Source organism: Apostichopus japonicus, chromosome 9 (genome assembly GCF_037975245.1).
Source record: "Apostichopus japonicus isolate 1M-3 chromosome 9, ASM3797524v1, whole genome shotgun sequence".
Taxonomy (NCBI): domain Eukaryota; kingdom Metazoa; phylum Echinodermata; class Holothuroidea; order Aspidochirotida; family Stichopodidae; genus Apostichopus; species Apostichopus japonicus.
The window spans coordinates 25,179,730-25,206,229 of record NC_092569.1 but is presented as its reverse complement, the minus strand read 5'-3'; the positions used below and the strand labels follow the sequence as shown (position 1 = coordinate 25,206,229).

The 26,500-nt window shown below is 37.4% G+C and overlaps 1 protein-coding gene across 1 annotated transcript; it reads left to right on the top strand.

The window, feature by feature from the left end:
- LOC139973436 (uridylate-specific endoribonuclease B-like) lies at nt 1-26,500 on the top strand. Its single transcript, XM_071980115.1, has 5 exons — nt 1-591; nt 9,058-9,193; nt 10,779-10,981; nt 20,891-21,111; nt 26,246-26,500. The coding sequence occupies exons 1-5, from the start codon at nt 330-332 to the stop codon at nt 26,363-26,365; spliced, it is 942 nt and encodes a 313-aa protein (XP_071836216.1). The 5' UTR covers nt 1-329; the 3' UTR covers nt 26,366-26,500.

Sequence of the window (26,500 nt, the reverse complement as noted above, 5' to 3'; positions counted from 1 at the left end):
GACCTTGATCGAATTTCGTCTATTTAAGGAGCCTTTAATCCTAGATAAGGTAAACCATTCTTAACAAGTCACATTCTTTGTTTGGAAAGTCAAAGGTGATGTTGCCGTTAATTTCGTTGTCTAGCTAGCTAGCTTCAACTCGACAAGAGCAGTTTAAGACTATACTGACCAGAAATCGCCCAATTTTCAGCTTACTGTTCCTTGTTTGACAGGTTATAGACGCGGTGTTGCTCGTATATTATAAATATTGTAACAATACATTTTTTACCAAGTTTTCTCATTTCGGTAGTCACTATATTCTGTCGCACATCAAAGTATACCTTTTCAGTATGGTCATCATGGATGTGTATCTCGCCGCGATGATGGGCCTTATTTTATCTATTTGTCTCCCTACGATGATATCAGCGGCACCGCCAACTGTCGATGCTCCCCACTGTCGTAACATCGGATGTTGCTCTGGCAGGGATGATAACTGCTATGTCCCCATTTCCAATTCTGAATTCGGTATCGCGGTTTGTTACTGTGACGATTTTTGTCTTCGTTCGGCATCATCGGATTGCTGTACAGATTTTCCGCTACTCTGTGTTCAAAGTAAGTCACGTGTTACCTATTAGCTTTATTTTAAACTTTTGTTTCTTTGAAAATAAGGTATAGAATATTAAAAGCTATACGTAAGTATAGGGCACAGCAGTATGCTTTATGAAATATTTGTTATCTTAATGTATAGGCCCTGTTGTAATTATTCTTAATTACGTCGTATAGTTCTCTGCATGGTTGTATCCTTTTTCAATCGCAGTTAGCTTCCAAAAGTTACTGCTCTGTAGTAGGAAATACCCATCGCCTCCTCCTCCTCCTCCTCCTCCTCCAAACACAGAGTATTGTACATTCCATGATACTTTGAAAAGCATCTCAGAGCAGGTATTTAGTTTTATTAAAAGTATGATTTGACATTAGATGTATTATATACCTCGAGCCTTGATGAGACACCAGCGGTCCCTCGTAATGAACAATTAGGGTGGGTACAGAATAATTCGTCGTCCGTGCCATTAATTGATACAATAAACTCACTGCGCATGCCCACCCCACCGCATCTCACCCATACAATCAACCAGAAAACATTTATGTACGTATGTATTGTATGTATTTTAGATCCTCCTGCAAGCAAGAACTCGCGAAGAGTCCTCATTGGCTCATCAAAGCCGCAAGCTGACCGAAGTCAGTCTCTGACATTCATATTTAACGTCCGTGATTATGAACTGCCAACTGTCAACAACTCTGTAGCTGGACGACGTGCATTAATCTTGGAGTGAATCGATCCGGGGACATTATGATTGGAAGGCACCGGCGTTAACCACTGAGCTAACACTCCACAACTATACAGCGCCAATATCAACAACAGTTGTTCAAATGCACCATTGCAAAAGACAGTTACATGAAATAAATTACAATACATTTGTTCAAAGAGACAACATTTTTAGCAGTTTTCTTGAAGGCCGTGCATGCGGTCAACAGACAGCGATGGGAGTCCCCACGCACGCGCAACTTCCACTACGTATTGAAATCTCCATACTTCGAAAACGACCATTGTCGATCACGACTTTACTCTATATAGACTGTTTTTAAACCACCAAAACTATATGTATACATTTGAAATCATATCATCAATAAGTTTATGAATTAAAACACGTCTGTTGTATATATGTCACGAATTGCAAATATTTTCTTGCAAATTGAACCTCTTGTGGTAGCCTCGCAATCGTACCATTGAACAATTGAAATATCTATACAAAAAGGAATATTCTATGATTTTCAATATATGTTTCTTGGCCGGTTTTACTATTTGGCTGATTGAGTCAGTCCGAGTTCACAGATCTCGGATTGAAGAGGGGTGGTAATCAGATTTGGATGACCGGAAATCATTCGCATTGATTGTATCTAGTAGTATCGGTCAATATGGTCATTTAGACACGTGACCTCGTATAGTCGTAACGGCTAAACAATATTGCCTGATTCAATTGACAAGCTCATAGAGGCAATGAGTAGTCAAAATTCATTCTGCCACGGGAAACTTCTCCAGAAGGAATTGAACGCTTTTCAATATATATGCATATATATATTACGATTTTCATATATATATATATATATATATATATATATATATATATATATATATATATATATATATATATATATATATATATATATATATATATATATAAGCACTTTGACAATTCCTATCGACTCTTTGCCAGCCGTAACTGTTGCACGAGTACTTATGCGAAGATTAAAATAAATAATTGATTACATTTAAAGAAATCTTTCTGAGCGCCTTAATTGGGAATTACTGGTCTTCTTTTTCCGGCAAATACTTTGACTTGTTATAATACAAAATGAACTTATACAAGACATACACAAAGCCTGAATATTAGAGTGGGCGCTGTGTATTTGCCAGCTTAACATTATTGAACTTCATATCATTTTCAGTTACGGAATATAAGCCATTATAACGTATTAACAAAAGTGAATTTGTTCACCTTATATGTCATAAGTTTGGTTGGTACTTGCTTGTTATGCAACAAATATTATAGCAATGCGTACCAATTCACGTGACCTGAAGTCTTCGTCAACTTTTCCACAACATGCATCCGGCATTCCGTCTTTTCGAAATTTCGGCACAAATTATCGTAATTTCGAGCACGTAGTAATAATAATAATCAGCAGTTAGTTTTACGACGCTTAAGCGACCACAAATGTGAGAGACGCCCGCAAGGCCTTATGGATTACAACTTACACGTCGGGTGGCTTCCAATTCAACATTTTAACTCAAATTTGGAATCTTTTCAATTTAGAAAGTCATTTCAGATGGGAAAACCGTAGATTGCTCTTGGATGAAAAACCCATCTTACTATGACCCGGCCGGGAATCGAACCCCGAACCTCCCGATTGCTAAGCCTCATTGCTTCAAATGCCACCGCCTTTATCCACTCGGCTACAGCAACGGTGAAGAAATAGTTGAAATTGGCAGGTCGATACGAAACGAGTTATTTCTTGACCATTTTCGCCATTTTATAAAAAGTGTGTCACGATTTTTAGACCAAATAGTCGAAATTTCGGAATAAAGTCAACTTGTTTTCAGGAAATGGTTTCAATTAACGCCACAATTCGGTATTGAAAATCGAAAGTTAGAAGAAAAAGTTGATCGAGATACTGAGAATATTGTTGAAATATGAGAGAGAAAGTTTAACTTAAAAATTAAAATAATTACAATTTCCAATGAGCTACTTTGAACACCGTTGCGATCTACGACAGTGAAGTTCTCTTGGGTAAGACACCAAAACTCCACTGCCCCCTCCTCCCCTCCCTCTCCATTGCCAATTGTCTCTGTAAAATTGACTCTTCTGAAATGGAAATGTGGGAGCTTTGACTCTTAATGAAAACATATTCGACTATGTCTGTGAGTGATATCTACGCTAAATATTACACCACTTGTCTCATACCCTCGCGAAACAAAGAAAGAAACCGATAGGGAATCGTACACAGTCGACAGAGATTGCGCGCCTACATTTAACTATTGAACCCGACTCCCTCATTGAAGCGCTAGCTACGCCACATGGTACTGATACGAAGATATGCAAGCTAGACCACTAACGGTGGTAGGGGGGGGGGGGGTGTCGGTTGAGAAAACGTTAACCAGTCTAAGCTTCTTCACAATGCAAATTCTACTTTTGTTGACGCAACGATGGCCGGGCTCGAGTGCGACTCAGTAAATTTCAACATTTCATATCAAACTTTTCGACTTTCAGTTTGTCTCGAAATTTCCCGCTATCCTCAGAGTATTTTCTCCAACTGTCAATATTTATTACCAACATTTATGATTTCTATCTCAAAACTCCGACCTATTTCGGCATTTTTCTAGATTAATTTTCTAAGTTAATAGATAAATAGTTGCAATTTTCAATGGGCTACTTGGGACACCGTTTGATCTACGATAGTAAAGTTCTCTTGGGTAGGACACCAAAAACTCCACTGCCCCCCCCCCCTCCTCCCCTTTCCTTCTTCTTCTTTGCAAATTGTCTCCGTAAAATTGACTCTTCCGAAGTGGAAATGTGCATTCTCGCAAGCCTTGACTTTGCTCCCTGTGGGAGCTTTTGACTCGTAATGAAAATATATTCGACAATCTCTGTGAGTGATATCTACGCTAAATATTACACCACTTGTCTCATATACCCTAGCGAAACAAAGAATGAAACCGGTAAGGAATTGCACAGTCGACAAAGATTTCGTGCCTAGACTTTACTATTGAACCGGGCCCCTCATTGAAGAAACGCAAGCTATAGCACACTAACGGTGGTAAGGGGATGGGATGGGGAGGGGGCGGGGGAACGATGGCCCAGATGCGACTCAGAAAATGTCAACATTTCATCTCAAACTTTTCGACTTTTAGTTTGTCTCGAAATTTCACTTATCCTCAGAGTATTTTCGCCAACTGTCAATATTTATTACCAACATTTATGATTTCTATCTCAAAACTCCGACTTATTTCGGCATTTTTCTAGATTTCTTTTAATTAAATAAAAGGAACAAAATAAGAACTTTCGCCTACGTGCCCCAACTTTCCACTTATTTCTGAAAACTTCGAATTATATATCTCGACATTTCGATTCGTTTCTCAAAATTGCAATATTTTTATATCAAAATTTCGACATTTCTCACCAGCGTTTCGTTTCTTATTCTCTGAATGTCAACCACTTTATCCCAAAACTTCCGCAATATCCTCCAATAATGTCGACGTATTCCTTCATAGGCCTATTGTATGTTGACATTTTATCTGTTTAATTTAAAAATGAGTCATTCAAGTGCCCCTTAACAAAGCGTTTCACCTGCTTTACTTGGAACGACATGTGAAAAGCCAACGTTCGTTATTAATGTTAGAATTTCCTCCAGCTGTTCAATTCAACTGTTCCAGCTAGTCAGTTCTCACCGTTGTTGCTAGCGTAAGTAGCCTGATAGGGCACTATTCTACTTATATCGGATGTACGGACGCCTTTAAAGGACATTGTATAGTATTTACTATAAATAGCATTGAGTTGTTACCTAGCGCCATCTCTTCTCCTGAAGCGATTCTGTTCTTGGTTCGCTAGTCATAGCTCGTTTGACACAGTGTGGAGGGAGGGGGGGGGGGGTTCAATGCATCTTTTATAGTTGGCCAGACAAAAGGCATAACTATGTCAAGGGGATGCACAGGCCCAGGGACTCCAGGAGCCGTAGTAAAATAGTTCATTCGATATATATATAGATACGCTAGTGAAATTATGTAACATACATTAGTTCACAATCCCTTTCCTCAGCCCCCCCCCCCCCCAACATACAAATATTAGTTTCGTTCAAAATATTATTCCAAACTTAAAGAAAGCTTTTCTATTAGGGTTAACTATATATTTATCAATAGAATGCACGGAGCTACACGTTTATTGAGATTCCATTACGATAGCTTAATTTGAACGACAAAACTCTCTGTCATAATTCATTACGTTAGCCTGGATGATACTTTTTAAGAATATTTACTCAGGAAAGAACCTGGGCACGGAAACCAAACTACCGAACGACTGATTCGCTCTCAACCCCAGACCCCTTGCATCGGGACTGTGACTGTGTGATCATCGTCGGGTGTGTATCACAATTCCCCTCGAAAGGGAACAGATGATACACATGATCTTAGCCAAAAGGCCTGGATGATTTCAAATGGTCTATGTAAGCAGTTGTCCCTGTTGTTGTGTAGTCATCAAACCTTGCTATTGACAGAATGTCACAGAGTTCTGGTTACTATTGTATTGTATAGTCAATGGATTTACATTCTGATGAACAATCGAAAGCTTCTTCTGTAGAATGTCAAGTTGCAGAGCAGAGGTCGCAGCCAACACGTAATACGAACCACTCTACGATGCCAACACGAACCACTCCTTGTCGAGACACGTTTTAAATATTTTGTTTGGAACCTCATTCATTGTTTTCTTTCCTTCAAACTGGAGAATCAAAACGATGTGTAGCTAGTGTTAGATATTTTACGTACAGGGTTCATTTCCTGAAGTGTCATGTTGTATTGTTCAACGGTGTACGACAGGAAATTCTTGTTCCGAGTACTGCAGAACTTGCACTGAATCTTTCACATTAAAATTGCTTTCAGTAACCTTGTATATTCGTTCTAATATTGGACAGGGAACAAAGGCAATGCTACAAACTTGCGAACACAGTTAGTTCTTCCTTTTTTTAAGGAAATTGTGTTCGATTTCAGTTACTTTCAATTAGCTTACAAATATCGTTTGTCTTGAATTTGTCGAAATATAGTGATGCAAATCCCGACCACTGTAAGAAAAGCCATTTGTCCCTAAAAAACAAAACACACATAAGCATGTAATTTGAAAGAAAGGTTAGGCCTATGTCCCTAACAACAAATACCAATTAATGTTATTCCATCGAAAAGAGACTGGGAAAAGATGAAGTAGATATCTTTCCAAATGAAAAAGTATAGAAGATAAAAACGAAAGTTTTATGCCTTTCATTAAACGGTTAATAACTTCTGCTTCTTGGCATGTGCCAGCCGATTCACACAGAGATTACAGTAACTACTGTAATTCTTGAAGTTCTGTACCAGAGTAAAAACTGGATCGTGCTATCAATCAGTACTATGTGCTATTAGGATTACAGTAAGAACTAAGGATATGTGTAATCCCAACAAATGCATCAACAAAAACTGCCAACAAATGCAACAAATGGACCAAACAGTCAGTTGGTGTTCATCATTGTAATACAAACTTGAATTTATTGAAACAAATTGTGTTTTGTATCGCGGCTGGTTATTTGTTTTCGTTAATTGCTTTCACAACTTTTTTTGTTTGAAAGACAAACACAGTTTAATATAACGTGTCATTCCATTATTATATTTATTTATTTATTTCAACTTTTATTTTGAGAGGGTAACACGGTTAGCCGAGGCTAATCTTTCCCGAGCACCCCTTAAATAAAATTTGTCAAAAAAAAAAAAAAAATCTGTGTAAATGAAATAATAAATTTGAATGAAAGAACTAACCGTTGTAAACAAGATTACAAAAAAAAAAGGATAACTTAAGCGTTAACGATTAAATTATGCCCATTGACAAATTTCGCACAAAGTATTATATAATAGGCCTATTATAAATATAATCGACACAACAAAACGTTTCCATTTCATTTACCTTTACTCAAGTATACAACTGTAAATCAATGTATTGGTTTGATTGAAAATTGTGATTATCTTAGACTGGGAAAATAATACAGTTCAATTATCATTTAATCTTAAGTCTAGATCATCGAAAGAACTTGAGATTAAATTGGAAGAGCGGGGAGTTAAATGAGTGAATGGTGTAAGCTATGACTGCATACGTTATGCTGGCAATCCTCTTGAACGTCTATATCAGGGTTTCACTAACTAGGGTGCATGAACCCCCAGGGGTGCGTGAGTCCAACCCAAAGTGTTCGTGCATGAGACGTTTCTGAAAGTCTAGAGTACTTTTTGTTGAACTGATATATGTTATATTGTATAATTTAGTAATGTACAAAAATCGAACCTAACGACAATCTTTGCGCGTTCCATACGTATATGTTGTCGTACCATGCATGTGATAAATAACTGAATTATGAAACAGACGTTTTTTTTTTCATTACAATATTACACTATGAACTTGATCTTTTACGAAGCACTGTTGTGCGTATTAAAGTAGCCTATAATAATGACTCAGATCGTGTCTCGAAAAGTTGAGGGTTCGTGGACAATTCTGACATCCACAGGGGGTTCGTGGGGGGATAAAGTTAGGGAATCCCTGGTCTATATAGACGATATATACCAGTGGCGTAGGAAGGTACTTTTGAGTGGGGGGCTGAAGACTGATGGCCGGCCTGGGGGAGGGGTCTAAGGGGAGGGGGTGTCTCCCTCCCCTTTGGAATTTTTTGCATTTCCAGGTAGCCTCAGATGCAATTTGGTGCAATATAGCACACTTCAACACCCACTCCATTTTGTAAACTTAATTTTGTATTTTCACCAGGCCTTAGATGCAATTTGGTGCTCCAAATGAGATTTTTTTTCTCATTTGGAAATGAAAAAGGGGTTTTCTGACTTGCGAGGCGGGGGGGGGGGGCGGAATGATACTTCCGCCCCTCCATATTTTTCACTGGGGGCTGGCGCCCCCCCAGCCCCCTCGGTTCCTACGCCCTTGATATATACCATCATTTTGGGTGGTGTGCTTGGGTAACCATTACAATCAAAATGTCTTTGACTGATTCTTTACGACAGTACCGCCGTGTGCGATACAGTCCGGCATGCTCGTTGCACAAATTTAATTCTGTTCGAATTAATGTAGAGGCCTGTATAATCTGTCCTGAGTTTTATGTCTAGTGTTTGCGTATCTTTTTGTTTTATGCACATTTTTAAGACATGACAAAATGTCAGAGATCGAAGGGGTATAATTTCAACAAGGCCTTTTTTATGGACTGGATAATCAAGATAATCATATCACGAACACGGTATACTCAACATGCCGTCTGTCGACCTAGTTTTCTTCCTCCTAAACAGATATGCTTATGATGCAACAATTATCTTAACACCAATAAAAATGCTGCACGACCACTATATATACGTTTTCTATGAGACTCTTTCCTTTGACAAGCCTACATTCATAATGTCGAACAGTTTCAGCAAACATAATATAGATATCGACAGAGACTACATGATAATTAACTATAACATGCCCACTACACGGTTTGGTCCATGTAGCTTACAAAAAGAACACATACATCGTATACACGTGAGAGCTTCGCCACTGACGAATGGAGCCACAATGAGGTATAGATGTGGCATTGACGTGATTCCATTGATCAGTGATTCTATTTCGATCTATATTATCATATATAAAGCTTCGATCGTTACATGATATATCATTAAAATATGATTTCTGTTTTATTGTACAACTTTCCCTTTGTTTTGTTTTTTAATATAATTTTTGTAATAATCTTTTTTTTTTTTAGGGCAAATTGATATGGGGACGCTCTTTTCGGAGCTCTGGCAGGCGGACGACAATCGGATTGACGAAAATCAATATAGTTACGAGCTTCAGTCGTCGAAAAGAGATTTTAAAAACTACACAGATTTATCAGCTGGAAGGTATGATGTATGTAGCTATACTATAGCTGAAGGTATTGAAGGATAAATTTGAAAGTATCTGGGTTTTGTTTCCAGTGTAACATCTCTTAGAAATAATATACATAATGAGAGAACGAATGATATTTTTATTGTAGCCTGATCCACAAGAAGTATTCTTAATCTCATCGAGGTCCCCCCCCCCCTCCTTTCCCCACTTGATCTCCGTATCATCTGGAAGAACTGATGAGATTGCCAAACGTTTTAAAACTCACCTTTATTCTATAGACATACAGCTTACGGTATGCTAGATCTACACAGGCGCGTAGCCAGGAATTTTCCAAGGGAGGGGCGAAACTGTAGATTCGGCATTGCAAACTATCTAAGCGTAGCGCCACCATAAGTTGGCGCGAAACGTACAAGAACATTTTGGCTGAAAATGCCTCCCAGATCGCTGGAAATGGCACTTCCCAGGCCTTGTAAGTTGCATCTTAGCATTTTCTCTTTTGAAAACACTAGCGATATCATAAAAACATTAACAAATTTAAAAAAAATATGCTCACGGGGGGGGGGGCGGCTGCCCCTTCGCCCCCCCCCCCCCCCTTGGCTACGCGCCTGGATCTACATGGGTTCTTTTTAGCTATAACCAAGTACTGTATAATGCAAAGGACAATGTTTTGATTTTTTTTTTTTTAAATAAAAAATTTACGAACAAGCATTTGTTGTAAATTCTAGCGAAGGTGTTTAATGATGTTTTTGATTGTCTGTTCTTGTCTGTGTAACTTATAACAAACACTGTGACATATGTTTGGATCTTATGCATACAAACTGTTACCAGCATATATCTGTGACTTTCCGTGTCACGATATTAATCTTCACGCTTCATAAGCAATGACGAATCGATTACGTCATGTTCTATAAATATACATGCACTTCCGTTGTTGTTGATGTGTTTTTTTTGGGGGGGGAGGGGAGTGGTGGGTGGAGGAGGGGGAGGTGGCAATTTCACAGCTCCTGAACCCATCTTCGTTGTTTTTGAAGTTTGCCTTTTCATTTGAGTGGGAAAGGGGTGTGGGGGCTTCTATACAATTTCTGAACAATAAAATCATACAACAAAATATTCCATTATTTTGACAATACAAGATGGCTTCCAAACTTGCAGAAAGGGTAGAAAAAATCCTAAACATATCGTACCGTGTCTAGCCTATACTACTCAAAGTAAGATCCAAGACCAAATACCTCCCGCCATGAAACGTTTTGTTTTACTAAAAGAAGGTGACTGTTCGATTCCCAGCTGATCCCGATTCGAACCTCATCATTTCGTCACTCAGACGATAATTAATAATTGTATAGTACATCATGGCGATTTTGTACAATCAAAGAACATCAAAAATGTTATCAAAATGTGTCTGCAAAATAACTTTAAGAAGGTTTATTTGCATTATAAAATAGAAATGTTGATTAACAAATATGAATTATAAATCAAAACGAAATAATTCCATCTCTTCTACTCCTAAAATAAAGATTGCAAATTAACGAAGACGAAATCAAGAACCATGAAATTGTTTCACACTTTTTTTTTTTTTTTTTTTTTTCTTTCTTTGAAAAGTTTATTCACCTCTTTCAACGAGGACCACATATTCAACAAAGGTACGTTCAAGTCATTCTTACCACTGTGTGGTTACTACGAAGTGATGCAAGGCGTGAGTGAAAACGATACTTCAAACTACTTGGAGCAAGTCCAAACCTATCTGGATGACGTCATGGATACGCGCGTTATGACCATAGCAACCCGTCACCTGAAAGATGCAGGTGAGATGTATATAGGTCTGTGTACCCGATACTCATAGCTTGTACAGTAACTATACTGTTCATTTCCTGTAACACATGTTACCGTGTTACGAACACAAAGCAGTAATTACTGTTGCACGGTTGTGGGACATGAACAGTATAGTTGCTGTACCAGATATGAGTATCGGCTGGTCTGTACAATGTAGTCCCCCGTGTCTATTGTGGTCTGTTTCTTTGCATTTCATGTTTAGTAAACCGTGGTTTGATTCTTCCTTGTGCTAACCCCATTACAGTTTATGTTTGTATCTCCAAACAATATATCCATAGGTTCAGAGGAAGTACAGATCGAACAGTCGTTGCGTAATTTGAGAGGGAGCGATGGGTGTGGGGGGGGGGGGAAGAGCCCGTGGATGGTGGGTACACACAAGAGTCCACCAAGGCATATAGTGATGTATACACCATGAAAATCGCACATCACAAGAACGCATCCATGAACGATTTTGAAAGTCAAGCTCTGGCCGTCATCTCTTTGTTGATCCAAGTATTTTTTTTTTAATTGGAAATTGTATTAAGTAACTCAGTAAATATCTCCATACACTATTCACAAGGAAAATTTGTAATGCTGCCCTTATATGTCTATCTGTTTACCCGCAGTTATATGCAAACATGAAGAAGAAAGAAAAAAACTCCGTTTAATGAACTCTTCTCACGTTTACGTGATTATATGAGCGCGTATTCGTGTATTAATTAATGCCGGTATAAAGTTTAACGAACTCTTCTCACGTTTACATGATTATATGAGCGCGTATTCGTGTATTAATTAATGCCGGTATAAAGTACCTTCATTAAACTATGCTTTTCAGTGGCTTAAGTCTGACGTGTATAGCACATGTTGTTGATAATAATATGCGCGTGTACTGTTAACACAAATGAAGTTGTGGGGAACGGGTTGTATACTAAACAACTGCGTGGGAAACGCTCGTTAAAGGTATAATCATAGCTATAATGTAATCTTCCAGGGCCAAAAAAAAAAACCCACCCATCATCGTTAATCTAAGAAGACAGAGACAATAATCAGGAAAAAATGCTTGACTAGCTACAAAAAAAATCAACTAGAACTGCATTTGCCTTCAAATACGCAGAATTGTAGTGCGCGAGGTGTGCTTTGTAGTATTAGAAAGAACTATGCAAATATGCAGTATTGTAGTGCGCGTAGAGTGCTTGCAGTATTACGAAGAATTTTCGGTTGTTGGTGGTGTTATTTGTTGACTGACAACACACCAATAAGTATAGATATATAGGTACCTTCAAAGTGAGGGCGCTTGTGAGCGCCGTGACATGCTCAGAAATAGTTGGCTACGCAGCCAGCCTCTGAAACTTCAAATGAACAGAGACTATATGAAAATGTAAGTTTCAACGTAGGTATCGTTCACTTGGCCAGTAATGCCAATATTGTAGCGCGCACGCGCACTACCATAATAAATAATGACAGCGAATCTTGTTAACACAATACTCAGTCGGATATCCATGATTTCTTGGAAAGAGAGGCCCCACTTAGGAAACAAGTATCGCTGTCACTGGATACCGAAATAACGGTGCATACGAACACATCGGTAGGAATTCAGGAATACCAGCTCTCAAAAGTGTGCTAGCTGTCGCTACCATGTAGCTGCCACTTATGTTGAGTCTAGTTAATAGTGATACTACTGTCAAAAGAATTCAATGAGGGTGCCCAGGCCGTAGGGCGCCCTCACTAGGTCCGGCAATGATGACTAAACCTTTACATTGTATTCTATAGACAATACTGTTTGTTTACGTCATTACTATATGATAAGAGATAAAGGACAGTTTGGATTATGCGATATGATTCATCCTGTATAGGATCACTTTAAGAAAACACACATTGACAACATGAAGGCAGATTATATTATTCCTTGTGGAAGGGGAGGTGGATGATTGATGATAGACGAGTTTAAAGGTAAAATCTGAGGTTGTTATGCCCCTTTAAATGGACACATTTGCCTGTTTCTTTGTGAATGCATGTAATAACGTTATATACCTGTTAGTAAATACTGGGTTTATGCCATACACCTTGATTAGTTCCATAATGTATACTGGGTAATAATTAAGCAAGTTTATGCTACTAAGTTTTTAGGTGTAAATATTGATTGTAAACTTAGCTGGCACAACCATATTTCAACTATATGCAGTATAATTGCACGGAATGTTGGCATATTATCTAAGTTGAAATATGATCTATCGGAAAACATACTCAGAACACTATACCAGACCCTGATTGTCCCGTATCTCACTTATTGTTCCATTATTTGATCTGGTACATACAACACCAACCCAAACAATCTTATAATACTCCAAAAGGCAGCCATTCGCCACATAACACACTCAGCCCCACGTGAGCACACCAGTCCCCTATTTAAGAAACTCGACTTACTAAAATTACACGATCTCATTAAAGTTAAGCTTTGCATTATTTGCCTACAAGACCTGGAATGGATTACTACCAGCTGCCTTTGACTATTTTTTTAACCAGTAACAGAAATGTACATCATCATAACACGAGGCATGCTAATCATGCCCACTATAATCTCTACAATACCACAATTGGAACTTAAAGCCTACAAAACCGTGCAACAAAAACATGGAATCTTCTAACGAACGATTTAAAGAGTAAAAAGTCAGTCACATCCTTTAAGAAGTGGTTTTGTTAGGAAATAATAGCTAGTTATACTGACTAAAACTAAATTATACCTGTATGTAATTACTATATATATATATATATTGAACATTTAATTTGTACTTATATTTATGTAAATGTATTTATACACACACACACACACACATATATATATATATATTTTTTTTTTCTTTTCTTTTCTTTTCTTTTCTTTCTTCAGGGAGTCTTCCACATTGTTAAGCTTTTAAGCTTCATGGAAGAATTCCCTCCACTTTGTACTTTTGTGGCAAAACAAATAAAGAAAAATATAATGACTTTCCTTTCTTCACCCACTTAGCAGTAAATACTACACGGTTCACTGATAATCATCTGCGTAGTGAATTAAATTTTTATATTATGAATATTCAACGAGACAGTCTGTTTTCTTTCCTCATTTGATGTAACAAAAATTATGTTGTGTAATCATAGGCACATGAAATGAAGAAGGGGATGGCACTGTCGGAGGGGAGGTAAGTTAATGAGGTGAGGGGATTACTCGAATCCCCGTTGGAATTTGGAGGAAGAAGATAGAAACCAATCTGGGTATCAGTTTTCGATTTTGGAGGATGCATGATCAGGCTAATGTCCAACTTTATTTTTCTTTGGCAAGAGTTTCTTAATCTACCCACACAGTTTTCTCCACCGACCCTCAACCGACCCCTACCCTTACCCCGTCCCCTTTCCCAACCCCTCCCCGTCCCCTCCCCTGCCCGTCCTATGTTAATATCCTTCAAAGAATGGTCAAGTGTCAGAATATGAACTATTAAAGTTTCATTGTTACAATTAATTGCACAGCATATGCACGTTCGAGAAGCATGCATGATCAAAATGTGAGAATTGTGCCCTTTTGAGTATCAACCTAGTTTTGAGGTGAACATAACGAGGACAGATGGTCAAATTATTTCGACCGTGTATTTCTCAACGAAGACATGAATTGAACGCATGTGTTTCGTTTACGGTTGATATTCAATATCTGTCAATTGACCTTAAATGTAAGTCACCAAACTTCCGTATATGTTTATTTACTAGAACGTTGCGTTGTTGTTGAATAGACAGTTTTTAATGTAAAATACTCAAATTTACAACAACAAAAAACATTCGAGACCCTGTTTTATTTTTGACTTCATTACGTGAAATGAAATGGGATGTTTGAATGAACACTGGCGAAACATTCGATAAATCATCAAAAGAAAAACCTACATATATATATATATATATATATATATATATATATATATATATATATAATAAGCAAATATTTATAGAGCGCTTTATGCAAAGGCCTCAAAGCGCTTAAACAAGTACACAAAAATGCAAGTCAAATCACTATAAATTTTTGGAATAAATGAGTTTTTAAGAGACGCTTAAAACAGTCAACCGATGGTGCATTGCGAATTGAAGATGGTAGATTGTTCCAGAGATGAGGTGCAGCAGAGATGAAGGCTCTTTCTCCATAAAACTTTGTGTTTGGGGTATGGCTGGTGGCAAGAAGACACTTTGTAGACGATCGAAGTTGGCGTTGAGGATGATACTGAGGAATTAAATTTGTAATGTAAGCAGGGGCAAGGGAGTGTTGTGATTTGTACGTTAAGAGGAGGAGCTTGTAAATTGACCGTTGTTTTACTGGAAGCCAATGGAGTGATTGAAGCACTGGAGATATGTGATCATGACGCGATGAACATGATATTTACCGGGCAGCAGAATTCTGAACAGTTTTTCAGTGTAGAGTCAGGAAGGCCAAATAAAAGGGAGTTACAGTAGTCAAGCCTGGGCATTATCGGGGAACATACAAGTTTTGTAGTTATATCGTTGGTTAAAAACTTCCGTATCCGGCTGATCTTCCGTACGGCATTGTATGATGATTTACAAACAGCATTGACTTGTTGTTTCATGCTTAGATGGGGATCCAGTACAACTCCTAGACTTTTGACGTGCGTGGACGGAGTGATAGTGGTCTGATCAATTTTGACTGAAATAGATTTGATTGTTGTGGATTTAAATTGCGAGGTAACATGGAGGATTTCAGTCTTTGAGTCATTGATAAAAAAATTGTTTGATATAGCCCATGATTTTACATCTGCAATACAGTTTTGAATTTTTTGAATAGCATCGTAACAATGATCAGGATGAGAAGATGTGAATAACTGAATGTCATCAGCATAAATAACAGTTTGCATATTAGCTGAAATGATTAAATCATGCAATGAAGTTACATACAAGGTGTAAAGTAACGGCCCCAGAACTGAGCCTTGTGGGACTCCAGTTACAAGCGTATATATATATATAGGCCTATATATATATATATAGGCCTATATATATATATATATATATATATATATATATATATATATTGTATAGAGTTGGAAAATCCAGAACAGTGCAAAAACTTCCATATATATATAAATATATATAAATGTATATATACTTACATACACCTATATACGTATAAATGTGTGTGTGTATGGGCATGGCTTATACGCAATGCCAATGGTACATAACGGTTGTCGTAAACATAATACACTATGTTTGTTTATACCGATTTCAATCAATTTTAATCGCTGATTGCTAGCAGTAACCGTTATATCAGCACTGTGAACTGTGTTTATCGCTACAAAAAAAAAACGTTTTTTTCTTTATTTTTCATTATCACGAACTTGTGCAAGTATGCTGGTATAGCTAGAACTGTAGCTATCTATTATGAAGATATATCCGCCAACCTGCCCTTGATTTGTCTGATTTATTAAGATCCGGCAGAGCTTATTTCCTGTAATTCAGCGGTGATCTGTGGGTGGGCATATGGGGGAGGGATGAGGGTAAGTAGGGCTTGTAATGCAAACTATACTACGGAGCATAGAATGTTCGTCACTTCACCCTTAATTTGTGTAAAACCTTTAGAAAAAGTGTCTCTTTGCATAAATCAGAAGTGCCTTTATGGTTGATATAAACTAATGGAAAATGCCTGCATTCGTTTCGACGTCTCTAGCTCTATAACTCAGTCCAAAGAAGGTTCACAGTGTAGTGCAGAACTTATCAGTGTTTTAACTGACCAGAACCGTATACGGTGATATGACCAGACTCGCTATTTATTTTTCCTTCTTTGTCTTTTAACTGACATATACAGGCAGATATTGCGCTATCATGGATAAAGCGTATACAAATCATATAAACATACGTATAGACGATCCACTGCCAGTAGTACTTTCCTAGACTATATACAACTGGAAGATACCAAGTCTGTGCACGCAGGCTGTCTCATGCATGGATATATATACTTTTCAAATCAGTGATTCTTAAAAAAAATCGATAAGTAAGATAATATTGTCAAATCATAAAGGTTCTAGCATCGAAGTAAGGTTCAGAATTATATGCCAAGGCTCCTTAATGGATCTTCGAGGCCCCGTGTGTCAAAATTAATTTTTATGTGTCTTATTTGGTTTACGACTTTTGCCGTATGTACAGTCGGGCTATACATATACTGAAACGCCGTGGAATACATGGGTGGGGTTGTGCTTGTGTAGATGTTTGTGATGGGGTATGATGATTTTTGGCGGTTAGGGGGGGGGGGGGTGATGATGATGATAGGTGAAATAAGCGCAATCAATTATAAGTCTCGTAGGAAGGAAGGTGGGTGAAACCTTTATATGTCTCACATACGCCCTGTTTGTATCCCCTGGTAGCGCATATTTTGTGTTTTACGTCCATGATTCTCCGCTCCCCATTACTGAAAACTTGACATTATGTATACGTGCGCTGCTAAACACTGACTTTGAGAGAATTAACATATCTGCAGTTTTCATTCCATCTCGAGGGTTTCTCAACTTTGATAAAATTTCAATCATCACAAAGTGATATATATTTATCCCGTATATTAAACCAGAATATCGATGGAGTTTCTCCTTCTTTGTTTTGTTGTTGTTGTTTTTGTTGATAGAGGACAGTGCTTAATTCCTCTTAGCATCAACTTGATTACGTCTGCCCTATAAGACTAAGCTATATCGCAGCTGTATATTCCGTAGCGATCTCTTCAATTAAGGACGAACGCGATAGATTCACGAGGATCAAAACTCTTATTAACAGTTGACCTACTCTCGCTATATTGCTCTCGGTATCTGATCTATACACACTGCCGATCCAAAGAAAAAAAGTAATATGATCTAGAACTGCAAAATGCCAAACAAGGATGTGGTGAAAGGATATGCAACACCGGTGTCGTCGTTCTCGGTAGTGTCGAAATTAAAACTTCTGTTTCGAGGGCCGATTGAGGTTGCATGCAGCGACGCAATGCCCAAAGGAAGTCAAATTTATTTCAAAACATTATGATCGGAAAAATCTGTCATATTTATTATACTTATTTAAATAATTTATTACGGTTTTCTGTTTGGCTTATTTATTTGGATTTGTTGGATTTATTAGTTAATTAATTTATCAAAAGTTTTAAGAGGTTACATAGAATGGGTGTTCAGTACTATTCCAAGGCAAAATATAATTACATCAACGACGTGTCGCCAACGGGTTAAGGGAGGGCGAAGCACCGGAGCTTTAGGCACCCCTAGCCTACAAAAATCAAAATAACAGTATCAAATATGTTTCTAGGTTTAGCGTGCATGATGTATGACCAGATTAATTCACTTTGGCTTCGGCTTTGAACACAACGTCTCTGTTTACTGCAGTTTTTGGACAGATCTTACAGTAAAAGTGACATCGACTTTACGATCCGCGTAATATATAGTCATATGTCATATTAAATTGACATATGTAAGTTTCCGGGGCTCTCATTGGACGATCATTGTCACACATCGTTTGCCTGTGCTCTGATTGGACGAAATTGACATATGTCACCATAGACGAATATCATATTTTATCAAATATCAAGGTATCATCTATGCGTAACAGAGAGAGAGTCTGGTGGGCTTGTCGAGCAGATAAAACTGTTCACTTTTTTGACATATTTGGCACAAATGTTCTCCACCCACTATATATGAATATATGAATATTCAATCATATATATGTAATAATGTCTCTTGCATCGATACGACCCTAGCCAAGCACAGCTGATGACGCCACGATCAGTAAACTAAATCACAATATGTCTTAAAAATATAATTAAGACAATTCTATTTAGGCTTCATCATTCTCTAGCCGCCATTGTTTCCCTCGAGTGCACGCAATGGCCTTCATCTCTTCATTTACTTATCCCGTTTAAAATCCAATTACTTGTAATATAATTATCATTATTATTATTTCTAATATTATTACTATTTTTATCGTAAAAACAGGAAAAGAGATCGCAGAACATGCTATTCTCGTAACATTGTAATTCGTTTTTCCTTCCGTTTTTTTCTCCCTGACACGACCTATCCATAAATTTGAATTTGTTTTTACGGATAACATTATATTAACTTAAGAAAATGTTAATTTTCATCTTACTCTAAAGAAACTGTTTACGAAACATCAGCGACGAGGTAAAACATATTTATGATACTGAGTAGAAACAACAAGTTTATGATATTTGGTAGAAATGAATTGGTTTTAGGGTTTTTACTTACATTGATAGTGTGTTTATATATATTTTCGATGATAAATAATAGTTATTGGTCCAAACATGAGATGGAAATCGTCCACAAGTTACTTGGTAACGAAAATTAGCACGGAGGAATCAGGGGTGTGTGGGGGGGGGGGGTTAACGAGCAGCTGCCCCTACTATTCAGAGAGGGGAAGGAGTGTGTTTCTTCACCCCCCCCCCCCCCGCCCCCTTCGCCCTCCATGTTTCAAATGGGAATAATTTCCTCGAATTTCCTCTTGGTCACGAAATGTATTAGTTTCGGCCAAGGCCCCTAAGTACGCAGCTTATGTCAAGACCACAACGCCATGGGTTGGATCATTAAGCCCGTATTAATTCATGGACCGGTCCATAACTGAATAAAGCATTTTTTAGACGATTTATGATTCCTGATGTATATTTCGGTCTCATTCCTCGTGATCCTACATTATATTATTTCGTTATGTTACTTTAAGATATGTGAAATGCAATATATTGCTTTAAAATATTAATCACATCGTCTGGATTGGAGTTATATCTGTCTAAGTTAATTAAACGCTCAGGAAGAGGACGTTAAATGAAGGGTGACATTCCGACCTTCACCCATCTCATATTTTAAGCCCAAAACATTGATTTTCTTCGTTGTCCTTGCAATCAATATTCTTTAATCACACACATATTTCAAATTGTGTGGCGTCTATGACGTCATGAGTGTAATATACCAAAGCATATCACATTTGCAGTTATCCTATGGTATCTATATGTGGAGTTTAATAGATAATTATAATTCATCCATACGCCTATATGGGGAAGTTAAGTACAAACAAATCAAAAGATTTTTTTCTCAGATCTGACATACAGTGGACACCAACTTAATGAGATTTTTATTGTCATATAGAAGATATACCTTGATTTAGCTATATATAGATACAATGTATTGACCTTGCTACATTTTCAAAGAAGAAAATTATAATATATCTATGCAGGACGGTTCACAGTACTATAAGGCTGAATTTATATATATATATATATATATGTAAACAGTTGGATTGAAGGGAACCCAATGACGTCATTAAGTCTAAAATAACAGTTAGGCTAGCTGGTGACCAATTTTTCCCTTCAGCTATCAAACGCCTTTTACGGGTAATATTTCTTTATCGTGTCTTTTATAAATAAAAGGGAATTGTAGTATCGTTATGTCATGTAGTAAAAGGTAATCATACTTTGATATTCATTTTTTACATTTACTACAATTAGCCAATAATACACTTTTTTGTAGGGAATTATGTCCTTAATTTATTGTTGACATAATATTCAGTATTTCCATTAAGAAAGATGATAGAAAGTGTTCTTGACGACCAATGTTTTTAACATCATTTTATTATTCATCTAACGGCAATCAATTAGGGAGATCAACATTTTTAAATAAGCAGATATGCTCCTTCCCCCACTCCCCCCCCCCCCCCCCCCCCGGCCGTCCAACTTGTTTATTGTTACATTCGTAGGTTTTGCATTCTCTTTGATGTTGGTTTGAATTTCTCTACATTCTAGGCAAAACATAATGTAGATGAAATGTCAAATAATTTACTTTTATGTGTCCGTTTTTATTGACTATTTTTCCTCACTGGCAATCGATCATTTCTTCAATTATTTTCAGGATTTGTGTCAGACAAAACAGATTTACGGGAGAAGATTAAGGCCATCTGGTTTACTCGATACACCAGACAGGCTGCAAACGACACCTCTGCATTCGAGCATGTCTTCTGTGGAGAACTCAAGTCAACCTCTTCGGCAAGCGGGTTACATAATTGGATTACACTGTACAGAGAAGAGAAAGACGGCCATCTTGATTACCATGGTTACACTGGCCTGAGTGTGGTAAGTGGTTTGTTCTTCCCGACTTTCACATTACAGTGAATTCGCTCATTGAGTAATCCTCTCCCTCCCTCCCTCCCTCTCTCTCTGTCGAAACAAATATATATATATATATATATATATATATATATATATATATATATATATATATATATATATATATATATATATATATATCAACTCTCTCATCAGTCTTGACGCTGAGCTGCCCATCCATTTTATTAACCCAAGAAGTAAGCATTAAACTGGTTTACAAATTCTCTATTTAATCAGTTAAAATATAAAGGTGCCTTTACAATTGCACCGTAAGAGAGGAAATTTCTCTTGAAATCCTTTCTCTGCCCTCCTGACTTCTATTCAACTATAGCTCGATCGTGTCGTGTTACAATGTTCAATTAAACTAATGTGACGTCTGCCTTAAGCATATCAGCTAACAAATGGTAAACATATTCCCAGTGTCACCTCTTTAGGGACCTATTTCCTGAGATTACTGTCAGGTTCGCTCCCCCCCCCCCCCCCCCCACACGGTCTGTAACTACTACAACTCTTTTTCGCCAAGTTCTGTAACAAAATTTCCCGCTGTCAGTGTTCTGTCTATTTCTATACTTCTTTATCAACAGTGTCTAATTTTGTCCTCGTTAGAAAGAGTTCATGTTGAGGCCGTTGCTATGACAACTAAAACTGTATAAATAATTTCTGTAGTTAATCCAGCAAGTACTCTTTACGCGCCCTTTTAGCTAACGTGATATACTATATTGTTATCTGCACTGCCCTGTTGTACAACCATGGTATAGAAAACGTTTGTAACGCGATCATATCAATTCTTTTCTTTAGGTATAAGAACTCGCTCTTCGCGAGTGAAATAAATACGGCCCTCAAACACTCTTGAGATGTTTCTGCCAAATAATACCCGCACTGTATAATCTTATAACTGACAACTACTGGAGGGTATGCAACAGAGTATAGCTAGAGAACGCTGAAGAAAATAGTAAAGAAATCAGCTGAGGATAAAACAAATTATTCTATTTTTTACCCCATATTCACTGTAAAGTACAAATAACGCAATTAGTATACACTCACTATGAATGCTCAGTTCGCGTCCCATGTAGGTTCAACCGGTCGACAATTATCTATATTTCCTTGGGTCCGCTAATTGACCCAGACCACGGGCTGTACCCCGCCCACTCCGCCCTCTTGTCAGGCCTTGTCAGGTGTACGGCTATTTTCTAAGCGTTGGCTACTTTACTGAACTGTGTCGTAGGGACATTCTTAGGGGGGGGGGGGGATTATATCTCGGCAATTGCATACATAAAGCAACTGTAGTTGTGTACAAGTGCTCGGGCGACGCGAGTGATGCTTCTATAATCTCCAGGGTTTTTGGACTTGTTGTGCAAGTACGTATTACATGAATCGTTTAACGTTTCAATGTGATATGCAACTGCAGACTCGCATCTAACTATCTTTGTTTGTTTTTTTGCCCTTACGTCACTAACATCCTAATTAACGCAATGACCTATTCAAAACGATTTCGTGCCGCAAGAAAAATGTATTTCGAGTTATAAAATGATCATATTTAGATACCTCATAGGTTCACATGTTTGTTCTGTGATATATATACAAACTCAATGTCTCTTCTTTGATACCGTAGAACCGTAGAACCGTATAACCCGTGTTACTTACCGTAACACTTCTAACTTATGAATTTACGTATGGTATGTTACATAGTGATGAAAGGCATACACCGGTGGGCTGTGGCAGTTAATGTGTTACTTATAATGAAAGAAACATCTCTACACTGAGAGTTGAAACCTCCAATACCTTGTCCCTATGAAGATACGGTAAAATATGTTGCTGGCTAACGCCTTGACTCTTCTAGGCAGTGGATCACAAAGTATAGTTTGTTTCTGATTTTTTGTCCTATCACGGTATAAGTGTTCTTCACACGGGTTACTTTCCTATTATAACTTATTATATTTGGAATCTTTGCATCTCTGGATTTTGGATTTTATCAAAATTCATTTTTGTGTGTTAAAGAAATAGGCCTATAATTTTTCATAGTGAATATCTATTAGTTAAATTATAAAAAAAAGTTATAATGAAAAGGGGAAAAAATAGAATGATGTGATGACGTCGTTCACTCTGCTGTTGATAATATCGTTGACCAAATGCACGCTTTGTTTTCTATCACATCAATTATCCGTAATCGCCCAACCCCCCCCCCCCACCCCCCCCCCCCAAAAAAAAATGCAAATAATCATTCATATTCCGTCTCTCGTTTTACCGTCGAAGGACAACATTCTAGACATTTTTTCGAGTGGCTTTATGAATATTTCTTCCTACCCGACCCTGATCATACTATAAAATAAATAAATAAGAAAAGAAAAAAACGTCAAAATAAAAACGTTTTATCTGAAGTGGAAATATGAGTTATGTTTTCCATTAAGTATTTGATAAAACATTATGAAATATGATTGGAACCCTTTTTGCCGTATAGTAAATTTTGATCTTCGTGAATGTTGTGTCCTTCGTCATTACGTGACCAACATCATCGTCGTTCGAAACTCACGCAAGGTGGCTCAACATGCGTGTTCAAATGTTGGCTATACGTATAACCATTTGGATCTACATATGCATTGAGCTGTTCTGCATGCGTTAATTGAGTTATAATATCTACGAAGAAGGCTACGAAACTAAACAAAAAAACAAACCCCAAAACAAAGAAACTAGGGCGCTATCGTAACTCCGTGGCTTATACGAACCCAAATAGGTAAATGTTAGTGGATGGGGGAGGTAGGGGGTTTTTGGTCGGAGGTTTTGCTCAGAAGAATGTTATAGTTTTGTAGATGGTATACGGTGGCTCAGTTGGGACACTGTGAATTTGGATTATTTTCTGTCCAAATTTCTACTTTTTTATGGTTTCCGGAAAGGGAAAACTATTGAGCCACTTTGGGGGGGGGGGGGGAGAGCTGGGAAGGTTCGATTACCCCTCTTCCCCATGTTCCTAAGCATATACTTAATTGATCAGTTGATGATCGAAAGTTCTTTAGGTGCATAATTATTATTTTCTATTAGCAGAAAATTTCATGTTCGTGAAATAATCAGTAGAATGAGCTCTTTCTTTCAAAATATAGGCTACTAAGTATTTTCTTATTCAAATTATCAATATTTATAGTCATTTAATAGAAATTGAGTAGGTACAAAATATAAATAACTTAGCTTCAAGGTTAGTCTACAAAATATGGAAGTATACAATTTGCATACTATTTAAATATTTTAATGTTTGTCTCTATGCATATCATTATACAGCTTCATCGTGTAGCCAGCCAGCCTATACTGATGTATTATGCAAGATCACATTCTTGTAATCATAATAATCATTGGCTTTATTGGATGACTTGATTGATTGATTAAAGATCATAACAAGATCTATAGATTTCGTTGCCAGTCTTTGCATCATTATGCGCAAGCAATCAACAATCAAATTAATAAAAGTTAGCCGTATAATACTAGATACAAAACTGAAATATTCATAAACTAAATAACACATAGATAGATCACAAGCCAAGAGGTACGGTCTAAATACGGTCTAAATGAAATCCTAAACGCACTAGCAATTGTAATGTCAATATATACCCCCCTGCCTTTATGGAAAGCCCTCTGTGACATTAATTACTTCTGTCAATGACATTTACATGACTTTCTGTGTCTACTACGAATGTCAATACATAGATGGTGCATTGTTTCTCAATGTATAAACACTGCAAAAATACTGCAGCAGTGAATAATATATGTAGCTGTCACAGGGGCATTATATTTCGTTTTGACTTCTGTTTATTGTTTTAAAAACGAATTGTTAAGAAAGGTATATATATATATATATATATATATATATATATATATATATATATATAATATATATATATATATATATATATATATATATATATTATATATAAGGAATATGTCAGTTTTTAATTTCTTTCTCGGTCTTAACCGAAAATGATAAATATCTCCTACATTCATTAAATGATGACATTGCAGGCATGATTTTAGTCTTGCTGTACTATAATCTAATTAAAACGAAAATAATGAAAGTTACATTGTATACGTTGCTTTACCTGATTCTTTTTTAAAGATATTCAGTTAAAATTTTCCAATATCTGTGAAATGATCCAATATATGGATAGAAATAGATAATGATGATGTCAGCTCCTAAGTGCAGGGCTAGATGTTAATATTAATTCATTGTTTTAGAGAGCTCAAGCAAAAACATGTAATTTTTAATTTCATATGCATGGACAGAGCACCGCTGGATGTCATTCAACACTTTTGTCCTTGACGATTTGAAAGACACTGTAAAAACATGTTATTTATTGTTATAAAAGTGTAATGTTTCCTTCATTGAGTATTGTGTTGCATCTGAGGAACTGACTGGTCTGTATGTTAAAGGTTTAGTCCATCAGCAAATTACAGGCATTGATTAATACTCAGCTTAACAATGCTTTCAGCTTAATAGAGGATGTACTTATAGCCTAACATACTTTGTATATAACAAAACGTATAGCTAGGATATAAACGTTGAGGTTAATTGAGAAGTAGAATAACAACGGGAATGGATTATGTTACAAGTACCGAGGGAGTGGATGGGAAGGAGTTAGAAGAGACCCATGATGGGAGGAGTGGTTCAGGGAGGACACGGCCGGGTAGAGTTAAGGTAGAAGGGTATTAAAAGGTCAGGCGTGAGGGGTTGAGGTTAGGGTAAGCTAGGGCAAGGGTGATAGTGTGAGCAAGGTGAACTCCAGGAATTTGTAAAGGATTGTATATGTGGTCGTAGGGTCGTTGGGGACGTGTCCCCATGTAGGGAGTTCTGGGTCGTTGGGGACGTGTCCCCATGTAGGGAGGTCTGGGTCGTTAGGGAAATGTCCCCATGTAGGGAGGTCTGGGTCGTTAGGGGACGTGTCCCCATGTAGGGAGGTCTGGGAGATACCTCCTACTCCCACATTCCAACCCAGAGTGTTCAGTGGAACTCTGTTATCATTTTTCTTATTTGTTGTAATATTTCAGTTGAAAAAGTCTACAAAATGATGTCATATATATTTCTTTACTATCAACTCTTCTTATCTTGTCTCTTTGACAGCCCAATCAGATCGGTGTACAGTACACGTGGTATGACGCCATCAAACCGAGAACCTCCGTCATGCTAGGTATCAGCACAGAATTCGAGCTGGCAATTTTTCACGGCAGCGTGGCTCTTTAACCCTGACGAGGTGACGTCTTTCAACTACGTGGAGGGGGACGATGTCTTCCAAGTAGATCTACAAACATGGACCTCGAAAGACGGTGATGGACAAATAAGTTCTGCTTACTTCCTTGCTTGATACATACCGATGCG